This window comes from Mus musculus, chromosome 19 (genome assembly GCF_000001635.26).
Source record: "Mus musculus strain C57BL/6J chromosome 19, GRCm38.p6 C57BL/6J".
In the NCBI taxonomy this organism is placed as follows: Eukaryota; Metazoa; Chordata; class Mammalia; order Rodentia; family Muridae; genus Mus; species Mus musculus.
In genome coordinates, this window is record NC_000085.6 from 38,575,224 (window position 1) to 38,597,765 (window position 22,542).

General features: G+C 44.3%; 1 protein-coding gene across 6 annotated transcripts in view; it reads left to right on the plus strand.

Moving 5' to 3' along the window:
- Plce1 (phospholipase C, epsilon 1) overlaps window positions 1–22,542 on the plus strand; it is a 304,072-nt gene that overhangs the window by 94,190 nt on the left and 187,340 nt on the right. Inside the window, exon 1 of one of the 6 annotated variants that reach the window (XM_006527395.4) lies at window positions 3,172–3,675. The exons of the other annotated variants lie outside the window; for them this stretch is intronic. Within the exon in view, the coding sequence (XP_006527458.1) occupies window positions 3,625–3,675 (51 nt within the window). The 5' untranslated portion in view covers window positions 3,172–3,624. Of the gene's footprint in view, window positions 1–3,171; window positions 3,676–22,542 lie in introns of those variants that run through there. 6 annotated transcript variants of the gene reach the window in all.

Sequence of the window (22,542 nt, forward strand, 5' to 3'; positions counted from 1 at the left end):
GTTCAGCAAGGATTTGCAGCCAGTGAGATACCATCTCTATTCAGTAGAGGGGGATAGGAGGGGGGAAGTCAGCTTAGATCGCCCCAAATTCCCTCATTCTTTGGAATCTTACTAGCAGGAAGATATTGTCCAGCAACCAAGAACAAAGAGAAGAAAGGAACGAGGAACCTATGCCTACAGAGGTCTGGGAGATCCTTGTTGACTGTCCTGAGACCTGCTCTGAACTGATGTGGTTCTGCTGGTCTTAGGAGCCTTTGGGATTTCAGAGACATCATCCCACTTTGTAGTATGTGTGTGGTAGGCCTATGCTTGCTGGGGTATCCCAAGATCTTGCAGACTTAGGCATGTTAGGAGGTCACGTTGACTATAGAGCATTCTATATGTTCATTGACATTCCACAGGGGTGCCTGGGTTCCAGGATCGGTAGTAATGGAAGAACCAGTCAGCCCCTTTGATTGCAAGACTTAACCAGCTCCTGGGTGGTAGTATGTTAGGTAGGTACCCTATGCTCATCCTTCTTAGCTCTCAATGCAGAACTGGCCACATGGGTATGTAGCACACTATAGTGGACAGTCATGGCCAGGCTGATCTATGGCATGGCTGAAGATAAACTGGCATTTATTAAGGTGCAGCCTTAATTTGGTCATATTGCTCAACCGCAAAGCTAGTCAGATCCAACATGCAGATGTCTCGGTGTGACTTAAGTAACATGACAACTAAAAAAAAAACTAGACTGCTTTTAAAATTATTTCACTCTGTCAACAAATATTTATCGGGAGCTCTCACCACCACTCACATGCCAAGAAGCTCATGGATACTGTGAGAATAGCCTTGAGCAAGTTGATCAGACCTTGGAATAGGATGCTCAGGAGGGAGGGCGATTATGTGGGCCTCTGCTTCCAGTGTGGGCAGCTACTAGGCTGGGGAAACCTGGTCCCTCTGGATCTTGCTGGCTGGCTCCACCTTCAGCCTGGAGGTTATGTCCTTGCTCGAATCAGGTTTTTTGGACTCGTCCTTTAGGAATTGCCTTTGCAGCTGCTCTGAGCCACACAGGAAAAACCATCTCACTGTGTTATTTTATAGCCACACCTAGCTTTGTGACCAAAAATGGTATTGCCAACTTGGTGACCCACTTTGTTCTCCAGAGTTGCCTCTGATTGACTTGCCTGTGAGCCAGAACTACATCCACTCTTTGAGGTTGGATATTTACCACTGCTGAGCCAATTATCAGTAATTTGGATCATTTTGAAGTGATTTCTTACTGACTCTCACGGTGCTTTCTCTCCGTGGTAACACTGTGTCCAATTTCTCTTCTACCTCCTGCCTCTCTCTTTCCTGACAGTTTGGAATCCTTGGGAGGGTTCCAGGGCCATACATCCACATGTCCAAAAATGTACACTTACTAAAATTGAACATTTCATTTCTGAGGAAACTTTTCAAGTTGGTCTCTCAGAATTGCTCTAACAAGAACTTTTTTGGGATAATGGGCAATGTAGTAGGTTTTAGAACCTCCCAGGCCTGGCTTCAGTGTCTCTTTCTCAAATGTTTGATCTATGTAGCCAGTTATTTCCCCTGGCCTTAATTTCCTCATCTGTGTAATGGGACAGTAACACTTCCTTGACAGGTGAGAATTTTCCATCTCCTAATGCAAATCCTCAATGGAATCAGTTATTATTATTGACACATTGGGCTGAAACCTCACATAGTGCATGCATTCAATCTTTAAAAAAATAAAAATTTATTTAGCAACCACTTCTTTTGAAATCATGTACACGCAAGCTGAAAGACTGAGGGTGTAGCTCAGCAGTGGAGTGTGTGCTCAGATTGTGCAAGGCCCTGGGTTCCATCCGTAGCACCGAAAGAGGAGGGGAAAGATGGGGTGGAGAGGAGGAGACGAGAGCCAGGGGAGGATTATGCTGAATAAACTCTAGAGCCCATCCCAATGTCACTGAGACCCAGAAAGAAAAGTGGATCGACCAGGGTCATGCAGCTGGTTGGCATGTGACAGAAGAGAACCAGCACAGAGCATTTTATGTGGCTTCTGATTTCTCTACCTTTGGAAGCCCTGGCTTCCTTGTTCACAGGTCAAGAACACTGAGCCAGGAAGCTTCCGAATAACAAGGACTTGAAGTCTGCATTTGGGGAGAAGTTAGCACACACTTCCCACATCTTTGTGAAGTTACCCTGTCCCTTTACAGAGTACAAAGCACGCCACGGTTGTGTCTCTCACGAAGCTGGCAGGAACAGTACAGGGTGGTGGCCAAGACACTGGTCAGACACACTTGGTCCTTCCACCACACGGCAGCTTGCTTCCACCACACGGCAGCTTGCCGTACCTCTCTGAGTTTCGGCTCGTTCGTCTGCAGAACAGAAACATCAGTATCGACTCTTAGAGTCATTGTGAAGGCTATAGGCAATGCTACTACACAAGTGATGTTGTCTGGCATGTGCTGGGCGCTCTCTAAAACTGAGTATTATGATCAATGACACATTTTTAAAAAGTCTCTCTATGGCTTCCCCGTTATCTCAAGCTAATATCTTACTAGCTGTGAGATCTTAGCTGGTCTTCCAAGCAGGTGATAGATGATATGGACCAGGTCTTTCCTACCCTCTCGAAGCTCTTTCTCATCCAGAAGCATGAGACCCTTCACCTCTGGTGTTCTACCTTTCTCAAGGATGATAACATCCTGAACGGATGGATAGAGGCTGTCCGTCAGAAGCAGAGTCACAGCGGGGAGGGAGGTAACTCAGCAGGTAAAGCCCTGAGAAGGCATGGGAATCTGAGTTTAGCCCCAGCATACACATGAAAAAGCAAAGCACAGTACTTGTCATCCCAGGGGTGGGGAGGCAGAGACAGGCAGGTCCTTGGGGCTTGAGGGCAGCCAGCCTAGCTTCATTGGCAAGCACCAGGTCCCAGTGAGAGACCCTGTCCCAAGGAACAAGGATCTGCATAGTGCCTGAGGGACACCATCTGAAGCTGACCTCTGGTCTCCATGCTTCCACATACACATTTGTAAATCCCATCACCCCCAACCCCCCCCTCCGCATCGCACCCCCCCCCCCAAATACACAGAGGATTAGGAACTCTATCCCTGAGTTTCCTCGATTATTAACAGACACAGGAAAGAAGTAGAATGTTGACTTTAGCAAACACTGCCATTCCCAGGAGATGCCGCTTTTTTGAAGGCATTGCTGTCCTTGGGCTCTGATATTCTGCTTGTATCATCACTACCTGGACACTATGTTCTTTGTACATCAATATACTAGGCTTTGCTTGCTGCTATTTCCTATTATTGTTTGACTGAGCGTATGAATAGTTGAGTTTCCCATTTCTGTTTAGGAACTATGATATACTTGAGACCAGAACAATTCAAATGAACCCCAAAACAAGAGGCCAAATTAATATAACTCAAGGGTAAGTCCCCCTCACCCCTCACTTCAGTGGAGAAATTGTATTTCCTGGTAGGTCTTGACTGCTCTGTCTCTGGGTCTCAGCCCTCCCTCGATTCTGAATCTTACATCACTTCGTTTCGGCTAACGTAAACACTCATCACCCTGCATGCTGCAGGATTCTTCTCCACCAGCTGAGACTGAGCCTCCTTTGCTCAGTCCTTGTGGTGATGAATGGTTGCAGAAAGAAGTACGGCAGGAAGTGTCCTTGCACTGATGGAAGAGGTGAGGCGGCTCCACGTGAGATTCTGCAAAGAGATTAAGATTTGGCACCGGGCTGGGTTTCTATGCAGCCTCTTAGGCAGAGAGCCCCAGGAGAGGGAAGCAGAGTGTCAGCTGGGGTTTGCACACTCCCAGCCAGCCTTGAAGGGTGGTTGGTTCTTTCCTTTCTCTCTCTCTCTCTCTCTCTCTCTCTCTCTCTCCCTGTCTTTCTTTCTCTGGGGTACCCAGATTTGCCTTATTAAAGGATGAATCTGGATGCTGGAGCTTTAAAGGAGACCAGGTAAGTGTTCTCATTATCTGATGTCCCCTAGGATTCTTAATGGCTGGAATCAGGCTGCTTGCTCCTTCCCTGGTGCAGTTAGTAGCCAAGTAGAATTCCTCTGAGACATTTTGCTGAGAAAACCAGCAAAGTTTCTTTCAATGTTATGGAAGTTTCTAGAGTGTTTTAACCCATAAAGCTTCATTGGAGAGGTGCAAACTTCTTTCCATGAAATCGCAGCCATGAGATTGCCACTCTCTTTTCTTTCTTTCTTTCTTTCTTTCTTTCTTTCTTTCTTTCTTTCTTTCTTTCTTTCTTTCTTTCTTTCTTTCTTCCTTCCTTCCTTCCTTCCTTCCTTCCTTCCTTCCTTCCTTCCTTCCTTTCTTTCTTTTCTCTTTTCTTTTTGTCTATAGGATTTTGAAAAAAAAGATTCTGAGGGCTTGTGAGATGTGTATTATTTGGAGGGTTTTATTTTGCTTTCATCGATGCCTGCAGTGTGTTCTGTGTCATTTTGTTCAGTGGAAATGTCTAATTCATTATGTGCTCTAGCCAACTAGTTTTTGAATAAGCTGCTGTTTTATGTAGACTTGATTTTGAATTCTCTCCTGGGTGTTTGGCAACTATGATATTTGTGAAGCATAACCTGAAGTCTGAGCAGTTTTAAGAAGAAAAACCCCCCACTGACAAGCTTTTTGCAAACACCTCTGCTGGCTTGCCTCATCAAACTGAGCGACAGGCTTTTGGATGTTCCAAGCAGATTATGGTTTTTTTTTTCTCAAACTTTTAGTATAAATATCAATAGTTTGTGGAAAGAATGGTCTGATTGATCTGAGGAGTTAAGTTTTTTTTACCTATATGCATTAAAAGCTTTATAAATTTTCTTGGTGAGATTAGCTCAATAACAGATCTTTACAAGGGTAGTTTTAAACTCAGCCCCAGCTCCATTCCAAATGCTGTTTCTTTTCTGTTTTTTTTTTTAAAAAATCAGAAGTTAAAAATAACCCTAGTATAAAACTTGAAAACTGTTTTGTTTCTCTCTATTTGGCTAATTTCGTTGCAAAGTGCTGTGTGTAAAGAATTTGAGTTATGAAGACTACTCTTACATCGGCTCACAGGAGTCTATCTGCAAACGTCCATAACTTTCTGTGAGAGCGTATGTTTTATGGTTGTTAGGATTAAAATTATCAGTTAAGCACTCCTTTCTGCAGCCCTAGAAGAAAGGAAACAACCCTAAGGAAATAACTCGAGAAATTGGGTTCATTTTCTGACACAAGCTTGTGTCTAAAGTCGTGTGTAAAGGGGATATTTGGCAGCTTGCAGTCTGTTGAGTGTGCAGGATGACATGATAGGAGCAAATGTCTGTGGTCCAGTGTCAGGCAGAAAGAGGTAGGCACTCTTAACCATGTTAATTTACTGAAAATAAATAGATGTTCTCATTATATGTAGAGGATCAATTATGGCTCTGGTTGTGGGAGGCTGTCTGAACATCCGTTTCTTCTTATTGTTTTTGTTTGATGAGTTCATGTAATCCCGCTTTTCTCACGAGAACCCAAGAAGCCATGTACTCGCTTGAATTTTACATTACTTAAGCATTTTAACCATTGTGAGTATTTTTATTTAATGGAGAGGCTGCCAGTGATAGTGTCGGGAATTTGGTGGGCTGTCTGCAGATTTACATCTTCATCTGAGAAGAAGTGAGGACAGCTTTAATCTTTGGAGGAAAGAAAATTATTCCAAGAATTAAAACATGGAAACTTAATTGTGATGTGTCCAGTCTTCTTTATTATTTGAGAATCTAGTCTGAAAATGCTTTTCATAGCTAACAGTTATAAAGACATGCTTTGAGCGTGGAAGCGAGTGGTAAATCCTGATGTTGCTTTGTTCACCATCGGACAGATAACATCTTAAGAAATATCTTTAGTTCTCAATTATTTTTAGAAGACAAAAACAAAGCATAAATGACCCGGAGTGTTGCTACATTCTCATTCTATCCTCTCCCTTAGCTCTCCTTTTAGAGGATGGGAAAGTGTCCAGGTAAAGACTGAAGAACAATTGCCCGGAACATCCAAGGATGATAGCTCTCGGTTTTCTCTTTTCCTCCTTAATCCTTTCTTGGTAAAGAGTCTCTTTATTGTTTTATTTCTATTGAAACAGTAAGGCAGGCACTGGAATGCAAAATAATACAAGTAGGAAACAGGGAACCGTGAAGAGTGTCTTCCATGGGACAGTCTTTGAGAGAGTTTTTGTAAAGACATTAACAGTACTTTTGAAATGGATTTGTCCTACCTTTAGTTTATATCAGCAACATGGCAGAGTTGCTTAAAATATCAGCTGCCTGGTTCTTGTCTCAAATGGATGGGGGAAAAAAGATACATAGGTAGGTGATTGATAGATAAATTAGGTAGGTAGGTAGGTAGATAGATAGATAGAAAGATAGATAGATAGATAAGGTAGGTATGTAGATAGATAGATAGATAGATAGATAGATAGATAGATAGATAGATAGATAAGGTAGGCATGTAGATAGGTAGATAGATAGATAGATAGATAGATAGATAGACAGACAGACAGACAGACAGACAGACCTGTTGTCCATAGTCTCCAAGAGACTGGTAGAACTTGAGTGTCCTAGTGAGACCCCGAGACAGAGGAACAAAGAGAAGTCATTTGAGTTTCTCAGAAATTGAAGACTTTCTTGAGGCAGATGACAAAGAAGCATAAAGAAGGCAAGGTCTCATGAAATAGATACTAGAGCAATGGGTGCACAGCATTAGACAAATGCTAACAGAAAATATACAATAGGCAGAAAGAGTCAAAAGTTAATGAAAATATTCCAGTAGGGAGGGGTTACGGGCCACCTGACCAGGATAAAGAGATTGAGCTCGAAACCAGAATCAGGCTGGCTGAGTTAGAAAATTAGGCCAATTAGTAATAATGAGGGTGTTTACTCACTTATAGATTTGCAAAACAGCTCCCCAGGCTGAATTAGGGCCAATGATCATTTCCTGTGCTAATGCTTTTACAGAACAGAAGCAAGAGCAGCGTCACGGAAGGTGCAGGGTGTCTGTGTATGAACCACTGTGGTTTAAGGACATGCTGGATGGCGGGTTAACAGCTGAATGCTCAGCAAGAACAGAAAGTCAAAAAAGTGTGTGCATGGTGAAAGACTAACTACAAAACCATCAGCAGATTTCAGTGCAACTAAGAGGTTGCCTGCCGTACACCTATGGGAAGCAGAGAGTATGATGACATTTGGAAATCTGATAGGGGTCTCTGATGAAGAACTAGATTCCTTTTTCTACCTTTTGTCCAGTAGGAAAATCAGCTCTTTGCTCAGGATCATCTTTGTTCCAAGTCTCATGGGAACCCCCTACGTGTCTTACTTTATTGAACCCTTTTAACTCTGGAAGTAGGATTATTAGCTAGAATAATTGTCATTTATAGCTGCAGCTCAACCTGCAGAGGCTTCACAAGAAAGGGGCATTTTGAAAAGAAATAAACAATTCAGATGATAAACCTGGGAAATCCAAGTAGGAAGTCCCCCACCCCCAAAACTAATTTAAGGAGCATCCCTTGAGACATTGATATTGGAGCAGAACTAACACTTACGAGGTCTTCTAGAGGAACTGACGAGTAGGAACCAGCCCCAGTCCTCATGGAATCTTTGTAGATACAGAATACACATTGGCGGATGTAAAAAGGAGCCAGGAGGCACCACAGATCTTTGCCCCTTTTCTGCAGACTCTGTCAAATGAATGCCAATCTCAAATCTTCTTTAGAAGCAGAGATACCAGATCAAGTTGCAGTCAATGTACAGAATGTTCTAGACCTAGCTGACAGACTGGATTTGAATAAATCACAAGGACAGGCTGGCCTTCATCCAAGAGTTATAAAGGAATTCCAGAGTGAATTCATGGGACTGTTGGTAAAAAGCAACTGATTTTTACCTTCACAATTCCAGCAACCCCTTCAGCCATAGTTGCTGAGTGGAAAAGTGCCTGGCTCCTTTTCTCTGGACATAAATTAGAGCGTGTGTGTAAAATATACTAGATGGAGTCATATATTTTAGATAGCAGTGGTTTTTAAATTCCCAAGCCCCATATTTCACCACATTGGATAACTTTGAGAACATTTCATTCTTGAAATTGCTGAGCGTTACCAGCCCCTTACAATCACGTAGAATAAGCTTATTATAATTCATGTGAACTGAGTAGCAGAAGCACAAAGAAGTGACTGGCCAGTAGTTGGTGCTTTGAGAAGTTATTCATCATTCTAGGGCTACAAAGGGGAGAGGACTGCCGTGGTCTCAGAAGTGGATGTTCCCCGTCAAGTAAGTTATGAAACGGCACGTGGAAGAGTTGAAAGATCTCAGCATTTGAGCTCTGTGTACTCAGGCCCACGGCTCCATCAGTCCCTGCTTCCACTTGTCCCAGGCCGTCTTCTGGTCATTTCTACTCTAACTTAACTCTGCGGCCCAGGCACTCTGTGTTCTTTTTTCCTGTATGTGGCTCTGATTCTCTACTGCCTGTGACCTGTTGTATATATAGCAGGAGTATTTGGGGAGGGACCTATATGGAGTCAGTAAGTTTAAATGTTGTGCTGGGCAGGACAAAAGGCTCAGTGCAGGATGCTGGTTGCAGTCAAAAGCTAAGAAGAGTAAACAGGAGCTGTGACCTGCACTCCCAAAGGTCTCTCAGTCATTTAACGGATTTTTTTTGAGCTGGAAAAAATGCATTGGGGTTATAAATATGAATGAGAGAGCCACTCTGAGAATGGGAAATGCATAAACAATCACAGTAGAGCAAGATATCTCAACTTCAGCACATGTGACATTTTGAACAAAATAATTATGTGTTGAAGGGGCAGTCCATTATAGGATGTATAACAGCATCTCTAGCCTGCACTTACTGCATGAGACCAGTGTCCCCCCCTCCCCCACCCATAGGTTTAACAACCAGAAATGTCTCCATTTTCGGGTCCCCTACTGGGAAAACCACCCCTAGCTGAGAACCACTGGAGTACGCCATGTTGGTTGCCCATGTTGAAATGTACAAGCTGTGAGGTGCTTCTAACCCAGCCCAGGCATAGCTTGTCGGAGGAAGTCAGGACATGGAGGACACCTGCAGGGTGAGAAGCCTTAGGGCCCTTTGGAGGAAAAAGTCAGGTAAGCTTGGAGTCTTAGAGAGAAGGAGGAAGTCCTGGGCCAGCCTGGGGCATTATTTTTAGGGATGGTGGACTGAGCTTTTTGCGCCCAATCTTATCTATCCCAAGTTCACACTCAGAGCGTCTTTGGGAGTCGCACAGGTAGACGAGGAGTGAAGTGCTTTATTTCTGCTGTTCACGAGTGGTTTAGCAGGGAAGAAATGACAGTTCAACTCTCTTCTTACTGAAGTTCCAATAATTCTGACTAAACTAACTACATGTTTTTAGCTAAAATGTGGACCCTTAGTTAACTAAATGCAGTTAGACCAAGATTCAAAACCTTGTTACCAGTAACTTGTCTTGGCTTACTACAACTTGGGTCCCATTGCTGATATGCACACATCGTTTTGGCAATGGCCAGTCGAAGCACCTTTTCTCTCTCCATTGCTCCCATAACTGGCTCCTTTTAGAGCAGTGATTCTCAACCTTCCTGATGCTGTAACCCTTTAATTCTTGTTGTGGTGATCCCCTCCCCCAACCATAAAACTATTTTTGTTGTTACCTCATAACTGTAATTTTGCTACTGTTATGAACCGTGGTGGAAATGTCTGATCGGCAGGATGGTCTTAGGTGACCCCTGTAGAAGAGTCACAGCTCACAGGTTGGTAGCCACTGCCTTAGAGGGTGATCGGTTTGGATTTCTGCTGGCAGGGCCTGTGCGCACTTGCTGGTTCTGCCTGGAAGATCATGGAACAGTGACTGTCCCTTCTGGGCAGGTGCATCTTGTGTTTACCCAGCAATCTTCTGTGATCCTCCCTATGGGCTCCTTGGTTACTTCAGTGACTTTTCAACTCATGGCAAGAAATAGTAAATGGCATTGGGCACTTGTGGTGTTCCAGCAGCGGGGATATATAGAAGAGGGAGAAGCAAGAAAAGATGGGAGAAAGTGGATCAAGAATCCCTAAGATCATACTAGCTGATATATATTATAATAGTGTAAGATACAATATAATATAATGTTGTAACATATAATATATTGTATATTAGATATTATGGTATATTATACATATTGTATAATATGTATTATAATACATTTATGTAAATACTCTCAGAAAACTTCTGATCCAGCAGCGACTCCTCACTTTACCAGTAAGAACCATGTTAGACATCAAGTAACTAAGATATGTGTGCAGTTGGAAGCCCAGCAGTGTGTTGGACTCTGTAGCCTCCTACTTCTTCTACTTACATAGAAGAATCACCCACCAAGATGAATGTGTCTGCTCTGGCATTAGGCGCGGTCACCGGGTATGTTGTCAGTCTACAAAGCAGGTCTGGACTTGGGAAACTTCCAGAAGAAATGATGAGGAAATCCTCATGTGTTCTGGGGGGCTTCAGGTGAGGTGGTACATCTTTTCTGGTGCCATTACATCATGGCCTCCTTCTCGGCTTGCTTTGAGGACCCTCATTCCCCATGTCCTCAGAGTTCTCCAAGCTGAGGAATCCAGGGCAGAGTTCTAAAGCTCAGGTTTCTGGGTACCATTGCCTTTCACTAACTGGACGGTTTTGACGGTGTTGCTGACATAATTGCAAAATGCTAAACCACTCATGAACCCTCCTTGACCTTCACTGCAGGTTGCACTGGGTGTGAAATAGCATATGGGCTAGAAAGGCATGCCGCAGAGGTGTGTGATGTACATTTGGAAGGAGGTTCCATCTCATCAACAGGAAAACCCTGGGAAGCATGTGTTTGTTAAAGAGTAACTGACTCTGATTGAATGGATACAATCTTCTCACCAGGCAAGCTGCTGGAAACTATAGTGAAGGGTGTTTTGTGGCCTTTTGAATGCTAGTACTATGGTTGCTATATAAAAGAGCGTCTTTTATAAGGCTGTGGGGAGCAGGGCTCAATTATAGAGAACCTACCTATGTGCACAAGGCACATTGATAGTTTTTTTTTCCCTAACCACCACAAACCATTAAAGAAACAAAACATAATTGAAAAGATCTAGCCAATTAACCTTCTTCCTTTGATGATGAAACAGGGGATCAAAGATATTGATGACTGGTTCTTATGCAAGCAGAGTGAAGCTAAGGGGGTTTGACATGCCAGTGAAGGCTCACTTGCACTGCGTATGTTGGAAAAGAGGCGCTCCAACATACTTTTTCCTTTAGCTCTTCCAGTCACTTTGGATCTAGTCTTCCAGGAAAGCTTATCACATCCTTAGAGGCTGGAAGGGAAATTAAAAAAAAAAAAAACCTGACAGTGTTGTTTCTCAGCCTTAAGTGGTTGGGAGACAGCAGTGGCCAGTTTGAGACAGCAGACAGTGGTCCTGTGTTAATGTAAGGACATAGGTCAGTTTGGAGCAGATGGATTGGCCAGGCATGGCAGAGACTTAGGAGAGCTGCTGCCCAACAGCTATTCAGCTCTCACCTGGAGACTTAGGAGGAAGGCAACGCTATGCTGCCAGCACATTAAACTTGGTTGAAAGTACAGGAGGAGAGTACAGAGCAAAAGAGAAGACTTGCTTGGCGATCACCATGTGTTTTGTTTTGAGCCAAGATCTCATGTAGCCCAAGATGACTGCAATCCTCTTCAAACTACGTAGTCAAGTGTGGTTTTGATTCCGTACCCTCAACCTCCCAGGTGCTGGAATTACAGGGCTGTGCTGTCGTGCCCGGCTTTGTTCCTTTTAAATAGAAAGTCATTGTTGTGTAGTCTTTCAAGCGTAAAAATACAGAAAAAAAAAATGGAGTTCTTGTGCCCTTTACTTAGCTTCAGCACTTACCAGTGTTAGCTTCTTGTTTCATCAGCCCCTCTACTGAGCATGTCATTTCTGCTGGAGCAATTAAAACAAACTTCAGATTTTATATCCTACTTTATATATACATCCTGGCTTGGAATTCTTAGTACTCCTGCCTCAGTTTTGCGTGTCGGTGGGATTACAGTGTGCACTGCCACGCATGACTTGAAATTACCTTTCTTCTATTTCTTCTGTCTTGGCTTCTCAGTCATCATAGTTGATGCTGCTCAAGGTTCTAAGGAGAAATTTGAGTACTAGGCTACCTAAGAAAATTATAGAACCTACTACGGCAATCACAGCTATAATTCCAGCATTTGGGAGGTAAAGGCAGAACATCAGGAGTCCAGTGCCAGCTCTGGCTGTGTAGCAAGTTGAATTCCGCCCTGGACCACATGAGACTTTTCCACAAACAAACAAACAAACAAACAAACACTCCAATCCTAAAGACAACATTGAGTCTCCTTATCAGCACTGAGTTATGGTACAGCATGTACGATCCCATACCTAGCCATCTGAGAGATGCAGGGGAAGTGGAAATGTCTTTGCTCGTTCCTGGGGAGTTTGTCATGCAGTTGGAAGGAACTAACAGAAAGGAACAGCTTCACAGGAGCGGTGCAGGCGGGAAGTCAGGTACAGCTCAAGCCCCGCTTGGCTCAAAGCCCAGCTTTGACATTTAACAGCTGCAGGGTCCTGAACAAGCTGCTCTGCACTGCTGAGCCTTGTTCCTCATTTTTAAAAGAGGGAGAAAAACTCTGCTGTCTTCAGGATTCTATGAAGACCAGGAGTGTGGCCCTGACATTGGGTACTGGAGCTGACTGGAGCCCCAAGAGAGCTGCTTTCTCCTGACAGTCTGTACCCAAAGTCACCAGCATGACTGAGTGCTAGTTCTGGGCTCATCCCGTTGGATACTTTGGCTCATTTGAGTTGTCTTCTCAGCAACTCTGTTTTATATGTCCACACACTAAGGCTCAGAGGACCAGTTTGTGCATTATGACCTAGGCAGTGAGTTAGGAATCTAGCCTAGGTAGGCTGATTCAGAGTTGAATGCTCACACTTTAAACTGTTAGACTGTCCTGTCTCCCAATAGGTTAATAAGTTTCAACTTCTTTTTTAGGATAGTCTTTGTATCCTTGTAAATTGTTATCTGCTTGGTGGAATCATCAGGAAAATTAATAAAACATTTGCAGATAATAAATGATCAAAAGTACTTGGTTTTATGGTTGTCATAAATAATAAATTATAGGAATGATTAGACAGTCTGCATACTTATTAAATTGTGCTGAGCCAAATAAAAATCTGACAAGAATATGGAAAATAGTGAAATTAGCATACATTCAAGCTTTTATGGTGAGGGAGGGAGGGTAGGACCCAGTGGTTCCCCCATAAAGAGAGCTAAAGTCATTCCCTTGGGAGGTTGGGGAGGGGTTCCACACTAGACCTCCTGATGAGCCACTTAACATGGTGAGTATTTGAGTGGTCACAAAGAAAATGTATATGTCCCCAACCACTCTAAGTAGCCTACGTAAGAAGTTATAAAAATGTTGTCCTGACCCAGGTCCACGTACTCAGGGTAAGTCTCAGCACAGCCTCTGTGTGCTTCTGCCGTCTCAGATGAGGCCTTTGCACCTCATTGTTGATTCCCAGAAAATGGGAGCTCATAAAGGGCATACATTTCAGGTGTGTTTGTTCAAGTTCACAAGACAAAGTAAGACCCAGAACAGTACCAAGAGACGTCAAATGCTGGAGTGACCAAATCCCGCCTCCCTCTTATGTCTGTCAGGATTACAGCCTTTCCAACCCCTACCTCCTAGAGCAGCCACGATCCTGGGGGAACCGCTAAGGCAGCAGGGTGGGCATGATTCAAGGGCGCTCCTTCCACAAATTAGGACCCCGAGGAATGAAAGAAAAGAACCAAGGGGGGGAGTTGCACGTGCTCATCTGGTCCAGGTAGTTAGGTAGTTACTTCTGCTACCTGGATTTCCTTGAGCAAGAAGCTTGTCTCCAACGTCTTGAACCATTTGGCCTGAGGCGATGAAGCCTTTAGTGCTAGGGCTTCTAACTGCTCTTTGGACTATTTCCCTTCTCCAGGAGTCAGGTGCTTAGCGCTTGGGCTCCTGCAGGCAGGAGAGATGTTCAAGGCCACTAACACCTTGTCGTGTGTTTGTGGTATACGTTCTTTTCTCACAGGCTCCTGGGAAGGCGGGTATGCGTGAAAACGGTCTGGGGCAAGGTAAATGAGTCATTTACCTAGCTAGGGAAAGTGTGAAATGTGTCTCATGAAAGGCTTCGCCTGTGGGATTGGGGGCTCAGAAGAAAGCAACTGGAGATTGTGACTTCACCATAGTGACCAGAAAAAGAAAATAGCATGTGTAGGAATAAGTGATTGGCAAATACTCAGCCCTAAATGGACATTCAAATCACCTGCTCCAAGGCTTGGGGAACCTTGTTAAAGAGAGGGCAGAAACGGCATTAGAGGAAGAGCAGCGTAGAACACGGTCTTCCAGGCGTGACCTGTTGGCTCTTCCACTCTCAGACTCAGCAGTGGTGACTGATTATCTATCTGCATGGGAGTAAGATCTCTGGGCAGTTAATGTTTGCTGGGGAAGGGAGGAGCGTTTTCTCCAGTGTTGTAGCTGCTGGTAACTTGCTGTGCTCCTATAAATAAACCCTAACTCATACATCTGTAAGCAACTGTAGTGAAACTCACTGGGTCACAGAACAACAACAAAAATCCAATAAGAAAACAGAAGGGGGAGTGGTTAGGAAGATAAAGTTGATCAATGCAAGTGGAAGGGAGACAAGAGAGGGCAATGAAGGCTAACTACGGATAAATACATTATTATACGTGTATGAAAATGTCATAATGAAACTCAGTATTTGTATAATTAATATGTGTTAATGAAAAGTCAAAACCCCTAGAAATGAGAGAAAAGAATGAACCCCTGATGTTGGGGCCCCACAGGGAGCTATTTCTGCAACGTTGTCAGGCTCTCAGAACTCGCCATAGAGGAGACAGCCTGGGAACATGGCCTTGACCTGGTGATGAAATGGGGTCTGGGACAAATGACACAGAAGAAGCATCGCCAGGACTCTGTTGCTCACCCACCCTGTGCGAGCAGCTCATGGCTCGCTGGCGTATTTTTCTCATGAATGAAACGAGGACTCCACAACAGACTTTTTGTCTTTCAGTTCTGTGGGTCTCTGAAATTATTTTTAAAGTTGAGGTGGGGGGGGGGGGCAGAGAATCAAGTAACTACTGAGACCAGATTTCAGTCCTTATTAGGTTGTAGAATGGGAACAGAGACAGAACCTGGTATTGAGAAAGAATTCGGAGAAGTATTTGAGAAGAGACAGCTTTGATATTGAGTAGGAAGACCTACAATTCTAGTCAGTGCCAAGCCCACGCTAACCCACAAACAAGATGTGAATCACAGGAGGAGTCTAGGGAAGGGGAGAAAAGTTCTTTCAGGAGCTAAAGGGCATTGAAAACAAGCACCTGAGGCCTCCCCTGGGAGGGGGTAGCTGTTTGGAAGTGTGGTGATGATGAGTCACTGTCACAGGAGAATATGCCAAGGTGATGGCGGTGTCCAAGAGCTGAACCCCGTGAAAGTGTAGGCCAGGGAGATGAAGCATGGAGGTTGTTGCTATCTGTTCTGGGTGGGGGCACTGGAGGAGGCTGGCTCTCCAGCCCAGAAGGCCAACTGAGAAGGCACTGTGTAACCTTTAGCCACTGGGAAGAAGTGATGTGTGTGCATGTCTATGTGTATGTCTCTGTGTGTGCAAATGTATGTGTGTGTGTGTGTCTGTGTGTGTACATGTCTTGGTGTCTATCTCTCTGTGTGTGCATGTCTGTGTGTGTTGGTTTATGACAGTTAATGTTTGTATGGAGCACTTGCCTAGAGTTACCTTGGCTAAGAGAATCACTTAGGAGGCTGGAAGAGCGAGACTTCAGATGAGTAGTGGTCCCTAAAAACTCCCAGAGTGGAGAACAGAATGGGTCTTCTCTCTTGTGGCATGGAACACGAGCCGGATGCACAGTCAGGCACTGTTTCCCAAGTCACACAGCAGCAATAACAGCATCTGTTGTTTGCCAGACATCAGGCCAGGCCCATTAGTTGCCTGGTCACAGATCTCATAGAAACTCATCAAGACAGAACTATATATTTATCCCCATTTGCTGTATATTCCAGGGAGCCTGACAGCATTGAGACTCAAAACTAGTAGTAAGTTGCAAAGATAAAGATTCCTACCAAGTTTTCCAAGACCTCATTCACATGACACAGTAAGAGTCCTTCCCCAGTCCACAGTAGGTGCTCTCCTTGCCATACTTACAGTAATTCATTACTGTAATACAGTAATGCAGTAATGTGGAACATAGAAACTCCAAATACCATGGTTTTGAAACATTTACTTTAGTAAAAATAAAAAATGATATTTCTCTTATCTTTAATTTGCCTTTCTGGTAACTCATGAAAGGGTCCACTGTGCTTGCCGTTGATTCTCCTAGGGGAATTGTCAAGCCCCGCTGTGTCCCGTGGGAAGACAAGGTGATCCGACACACTTAAGTCACCTACCCAAGGTCATACAGCTTGTTAGTTAGCAGAAGGGCCAAGGCCGGAATGGGAGAGCCAGTTTGATCCTCTCAGCTCTCCAGACTGTCCCTACACTGTCACCCTGAGCCAGACCCCCCAGCTCCTTTCCATAGTGCAGACATGAGAGCTTCCTTTATCTCAGGGGCTGTCCAGGAGAAAGAGAAAACGAGACAGAGCTGGCCAGAACACCCACACTCGGAGTCTTTTTCTGCACCAAAGCCCTGGAATCTCTTCTGTGAATAATGGTGATCTACTCACACATACTTTAAAATAGCTGGCTTGTTTAGAAATTAAAAAAAAAAAAAAACCAAAACAAAACAAAAAGGCAAAGGAGAAAAAACAGCAGAGGGGCAGATGGTAGTTTTTAGATGAGTTGTCACTGGAGATTTCTAAAAGCCAGTATAAAAACCAGCTAACAAACTTCTCATGTCACCCAAGATCTCCCTGCAGTGCGCTTACAGCAGCCAGGGTGTACAAGTGTGCACCTCTCCCCATCAAACCGCTTTCTTGAGCATTCTCCTCAGTGCCTTGTTGCTGCCTAATATCATGGACTCGGCGCTTGCATCATCTCTACCGTATGAAAGGCAAACTGAGACTGAGTAAGGTTGTGATACGGTACATGGGCTTGAACCTCAGCTGCACGGGAGTGCTGCTTCTCATTGTGGCTGCCTAACGTGTGGTCCATGCCAAGGGCAGAGGCTGCAGCCATTCGACCAGGCAGCCACTTGACGAAACAGGTCTGGATCCAGAGAAGACACTAGGAGGCCCCTTGTGAGATCCTTGTTTGAGATGAACAGCAACGGTACTTTTCTACTCTGCTAATCAAGATTTAAGAAATTGACTGAATTGACCCAAAGTCAAGCATATTATCTCTTCCAGGGCCATGTCCTCTCCCCCACGTGTACACACACACACACACACACACACACACACACACACACACATACACACACACACACACGGGGACACCCACTAAGACACACTATACCTCACACATGCAAAACAGCTAAGAATAAGATGAGTTCAAATAACTCAAGCCAACAGTTGGTTGAAATTACAGACTCCAAGGCTAGTGGGCTCAGTGCCATGGTATTCTGATCCCATCTCTGCCAGCAGACTGGTATCTCCTTTTTAAAAGAGAAGAGGCATTTTGTGTTCAGCAATAGTTACAGGAGGCTTTTCAGTGTCGATTCCTTTTGGCCCTCTCTAAGTAAAAGTGAAGAGCTAGCTAATCTCTTTGCCTTTCTTAATGTTCTTAATGCATGGCCTTCCTTGATGGGCTGACAATTGTCATTTGAGAGAATTCGTGTATGATTGCTTAGCCGCCTTGTGTTGCCCGTAGCAACTAAGATTTATTTTATAAACACACACACAACAGCCACTCTACAGCAGGCACTGCTGCCCGAAATAATGTGCAAATAGCCTCTAGCCTTCTCCTCCCAACCTTCAGGGGAGATTGAGATGAGGGGTTCTGAGTAGCTTACATGAGGCCACCTAGCTGGCCAGTTGAAGCAACAGGCTTAGGATTCAGGTAGCCTGACTCCCATGTGTTCCTAAAGAGTAGTGGAGAGTTTCAATTTCTTCTACCGTAGAGTTCATTGTCTCTATGCTGGACTTTTCTCACACAGACACCGAGCCTGCAGTTCATGCATCCTGTGACCTTGGGGATAAGAAAGAACCCAACCAAACCACAGCAAGCTTTGGGAAATGAGTCAGAGCCCATTTCTGTTGATGATTTATTTTGTAAGGGAGATTCATCCAAGTGAATGAACACGTGGACCGTGGCTGTCTGTAGCTCCTGTTTGCCCATCTGATGCCATGAGTTATTTTGCTTGATACTCTAGGACGTTTCCTTTCAATACCCGCAAATTCATATATTAGCATTTATGCCTTCAGCCCACTTCTGCATCTGGGGTTGTGGACTCAACTGCACTTCACCTCTTGTGCATTTGACCCCTTATGCTAAAAATAAGGGTGGGATGAGTGTGTGGATTTCGCATAGGACAGATGGAGGTTTTACTTGGAGGAGTGTGGCTTACGCTTTACAACAGCTGCACGTATGGAGCAAAATCGTTCCAGTGACCTATTTTCAGATCTTGACACATACATTTGGCTAAAAATTCAGCATGCACTTTCTCAAGAAGGAAGTGAATATAAACAACCTCATACATTACCCCGTACATTGGAATCCTGCGTTGTTAATGGTTTCTTATTGCCCTGCCATATAGTATGCTGGCCAGGAGACTGAAAGTCCCTTTCTAGGCTTTGTGGTGATGGGGACTGTCGGAGGCGACAGCCTGTGTTCCTTAGACATCATCCTGCGGACCCTCTCATTTTGCCAGAGGCTTCTAAGGGTTCAGTTCCCCAGTGTCTCTCAAGGCAGTGGTGCTGAGGATGGGACCTGAAGCGGGTCACCTGATTCAGGCCAACTGAGGTGGGTAATGTTTGGTGAACTGCGGGATGCTGGTGTGTGGAGGCTCTCCAGCACTTCTCTTGTCTCCTCCAGCCTCATCGACTGCCCAGACACCAGTGCCCTGCTTTTGATCTCACCCCATAGACCTCTGTTATGAGCTTCAGGCTTGGATTCCCTTGGGACCTCACTAGTGAACCTCCGAACAGTATGGTAACTGCTGGTCTCCAGGTACACCCACAAAACAATTGCTGATCACATTTTCCTAGTGCCGTCCCCCCTCCCCCCAACCACTGTGGTTACCTTAGTTCTTCTAAAACATGCTGCTGTTATCTCCACTGTGTTCATCGATCGATCCCAGTCACCTAGAATAATCTCTGTTGCTTGGACGGCACATAGCATCTACTGAGTGAACGAAAGTCTCTCATTTCCTGCTGAATTGATCAGTTCCCTTCCTTAGCCTCATGGTCAAGGCTCTTTGTTACTGTGTTCTTTCATAATTTGTGGCAGTTTCCAGTGATTTGTTTTGTTGTTGTTTGCATACACACACACACACACACACACACACACACACACGTGTTCTTGGCTTGTCCTCTCGTTTGCAGACTACTTTTCTTTTCCGAAGCTGCATCAGATCAGCAGTGCCCCCCCCCTTTTTCATTTCCTGTCCTTTATTTCTTCTCTCTCCTATCCTCTTTCCCTGCACCACCACCCCCGTTTTTTTTTTTTTTTTCCGAGACAGGGTTTCTCTGTGTAGCCCTGGCTGTCCTGGAACTCACTCTGTAGACCAAGCTGGCCTCGAACTCAGAAATCCGCCTGCCTCTGCCTCCCAAGTGCTGGGATTAAAGGCGTGCGACATGACTGCCTGGCCCCTGCACCCTCCCTTGCTCCCTCTTCCTTTCCCCTTTTTTCCTCCATTCCCTCCTTCCCTCCTTTCTTCCTTCTCTCCCTCCCTCCCTTCCTTCCTCTTTCCTTCCTTCCTTAAACAAAACCATAATGTAGAACTAGTATTCATACTGAGAGAACTTGATTCTGCACAGAGGAGCACATGCTATGAGCATTTGGCTGGGGTGGTATTTTACACGGTACCAGTTCAAGTAGGTGCTTGCAATGCCGATTTTTTCTGTGTTGGTAAAGATGGCCCCACCTTGCCTCCTTTATTTAGAGCACAAAAATAAGTGGACTTGTTAAAGAAACAGGGATTATGATGACAGGTAAGGTTAAATAGGAACATTCTTTCTCCTTGAAACACTTTTGCTGTATAGGCCAGGGTAACTTTAAATTCAGGACCTTCATGCCTGATACAGGCATGTATCCCATGCCCATTTTGAGATGGTAAGAATGCTAATGTCTTCATTGTTTATGTTGATGTCTTGAACCACCCAATCTTTGAGCCCCAGACACCATGAAGATGTTAGGAGGAAGAAGGAGATGTTGCATGCTGGTCTTTTTCATCTCTTTGAACTGGGCTCTCTCTACTTCTATTCCTGTTAAGTGGATTTCATATGACAGCTCCCTTAGGGAGGAAAGTTCTATTTTCTTTTTAAAAATCTACAAATTAGCATTAAAATTACAAATACAAAAGAAGTGCATTAAAAAGTCTATAAAGCATTAGTCAAAGATGCTGGTTGGTCACTTTCCAGGGTAGTCATTGTCTGTGTGTATAATGCTTTCATGGAGCTGCAAGACATTCCACAGAGTGCTTCAACCTCTGTAGTCGCTGCTGGTAGGACATCCATGCCATGCCTCCCCCTGTTGTCGCTGATAGTCTGTTCCCAGCTCTTGACTTAGAGTGGATTTTTGACTCCTATCATCATGCCTGCCCTGATCCCCTACTTGGGCACCTACCTGCTCCTCTTCACTCCCATTACTACCAGATCAGTGATGGTGGATGGTGGGTCTTCCTTTTCTAGACCTGAGCTGACATCACAGAGCACAGGGTGCAGTTCCCAGTCACCTATTAGAGGGAACCCCTTGTATGTATTAGCCTTTAGAGAATCAGGCTGCCTTGTTTTGTATTGCCTTGTAAGAACAGCTTCATTTGTTGTCTCATTTGATGGTTGCAGTTGAAATCTAGAAATGTCTGGGACATCCGTACCCAATGGGCTCCCAGAGTCACAGGCACGCAGAACCTGGGTCGCTTGCTCCTTGTCTTGCGGTGGTTGCCTTCTGCTTTTGATTTGAGTCTCATGGTGTGCTGTTTTGCTTTGAATAGGTATAAACTTCTGCCCCCTGAGAATGAGTCAGGAAGAAAAAATAAAAACCTAACTTCTCCTTTGAGATTTGTAACAAGGTGCTGAAACTTGACAAAAACTCTCTGGGTGTTGGTGAAAAGAACTTTGGCTTACTCTTGGCTCAAATTTCTGAGTTGATCTCAACAAACAAATGGTATTTGTTAAATTCAATGCATTCCCACAGATGAAAGTAAATGCATACGCTAGGGAGAAAGTGTGATTAAAAAAATAAACAGATAAAATTTGAGAAATCGGCTACTTGAATGAACAGAAAATAGACTGTGTTTAAAAGAAAGACATTTTAAATGAAAGCCTCTGCCTTCGTGACCGGCACACCCTGCCATCTTAAGGACACGCTAGTCTTGTTTCTCTTTGCCAAAAATCACAAGACCTTCCACTCTTGTTCTCATGCTCTATTCAGAAAGTCCTGGGATTTTTTTTTTCCTTGCTCCTTTGATGTCCCTTAGTTTGATACACTGGGCACTGTGGGTGCCATGGGCTTTTACGTTGGAACAGAACTCGAGTTGGGGGACCTTTCACATAGACTTTAAGGTTCTGTAGAATCTGTTGGAAAGTCCTAAGTGCCTTTGAGAATTAAGTCAGGAGAAGATGGCTCAGTGGATGAAAGCTGCTGCTGTGTAAGCTGGAGAACTTCACTTCAAATGTCCTTGAAAATGGTGCATCTCACTGTGACCTGGTCATGGAGAGGAATCTCACACAGAGTCAAGTGAAGTTTTGAGAGCTTCTAGGGACATGGAGAAAAGCCGATTAGCACATTGTATGGAAAAAGCAAAACATAAGTTTAATATATCACCACCACTGTGTACAAATGCAGGGTTGGAGATATTAGCTGGTATCTTTTAAATTTTATTTTATTTTTAATTTATTTTTTGTACTCCATATTCCATTCCCTGCCCCCCCCTCCATCCATCTTCTGTCTGCTCCACATCACACCCCTCCTCCCTAGCCCATCCCATCTCCACGTGGATGCCCCCCCTCACCTGGTCTCTAAACTCCCTGGGGCCTCCAGCATCTTGAGGGTTAGGTGCATCATCTCTGAATGAACACAGACCCAGAAGTCCTCTACTGTATGTGTGTTGGAAGCCTCATATGAGCTGGTGTATATTAGCTGGTATCTTTTACCCATCTTTATTTTTTTTACTTTTCTGTAAGGATTGTGAATTGTGATCATTAGATAAGGGGTGTATTGAAAGCAGAAGTATCATCTTTGCTGGTAATTTTCAGTTCCTTTTTTCATGCTGCCTCTGGCCCTTGACACTTCTCTAGCAACAGTGCTTTTCAACCTTGGTTAGCTGAGGGAGCACCTTTATGCAGGTTGCTTAGCCTCTTATGCAGTGTATACACAGCTTAGCCTCTGTGTCATGAGATGCCCGTGACTTGTCCTCAATCGTGACAACCCAAAATTCCTCCA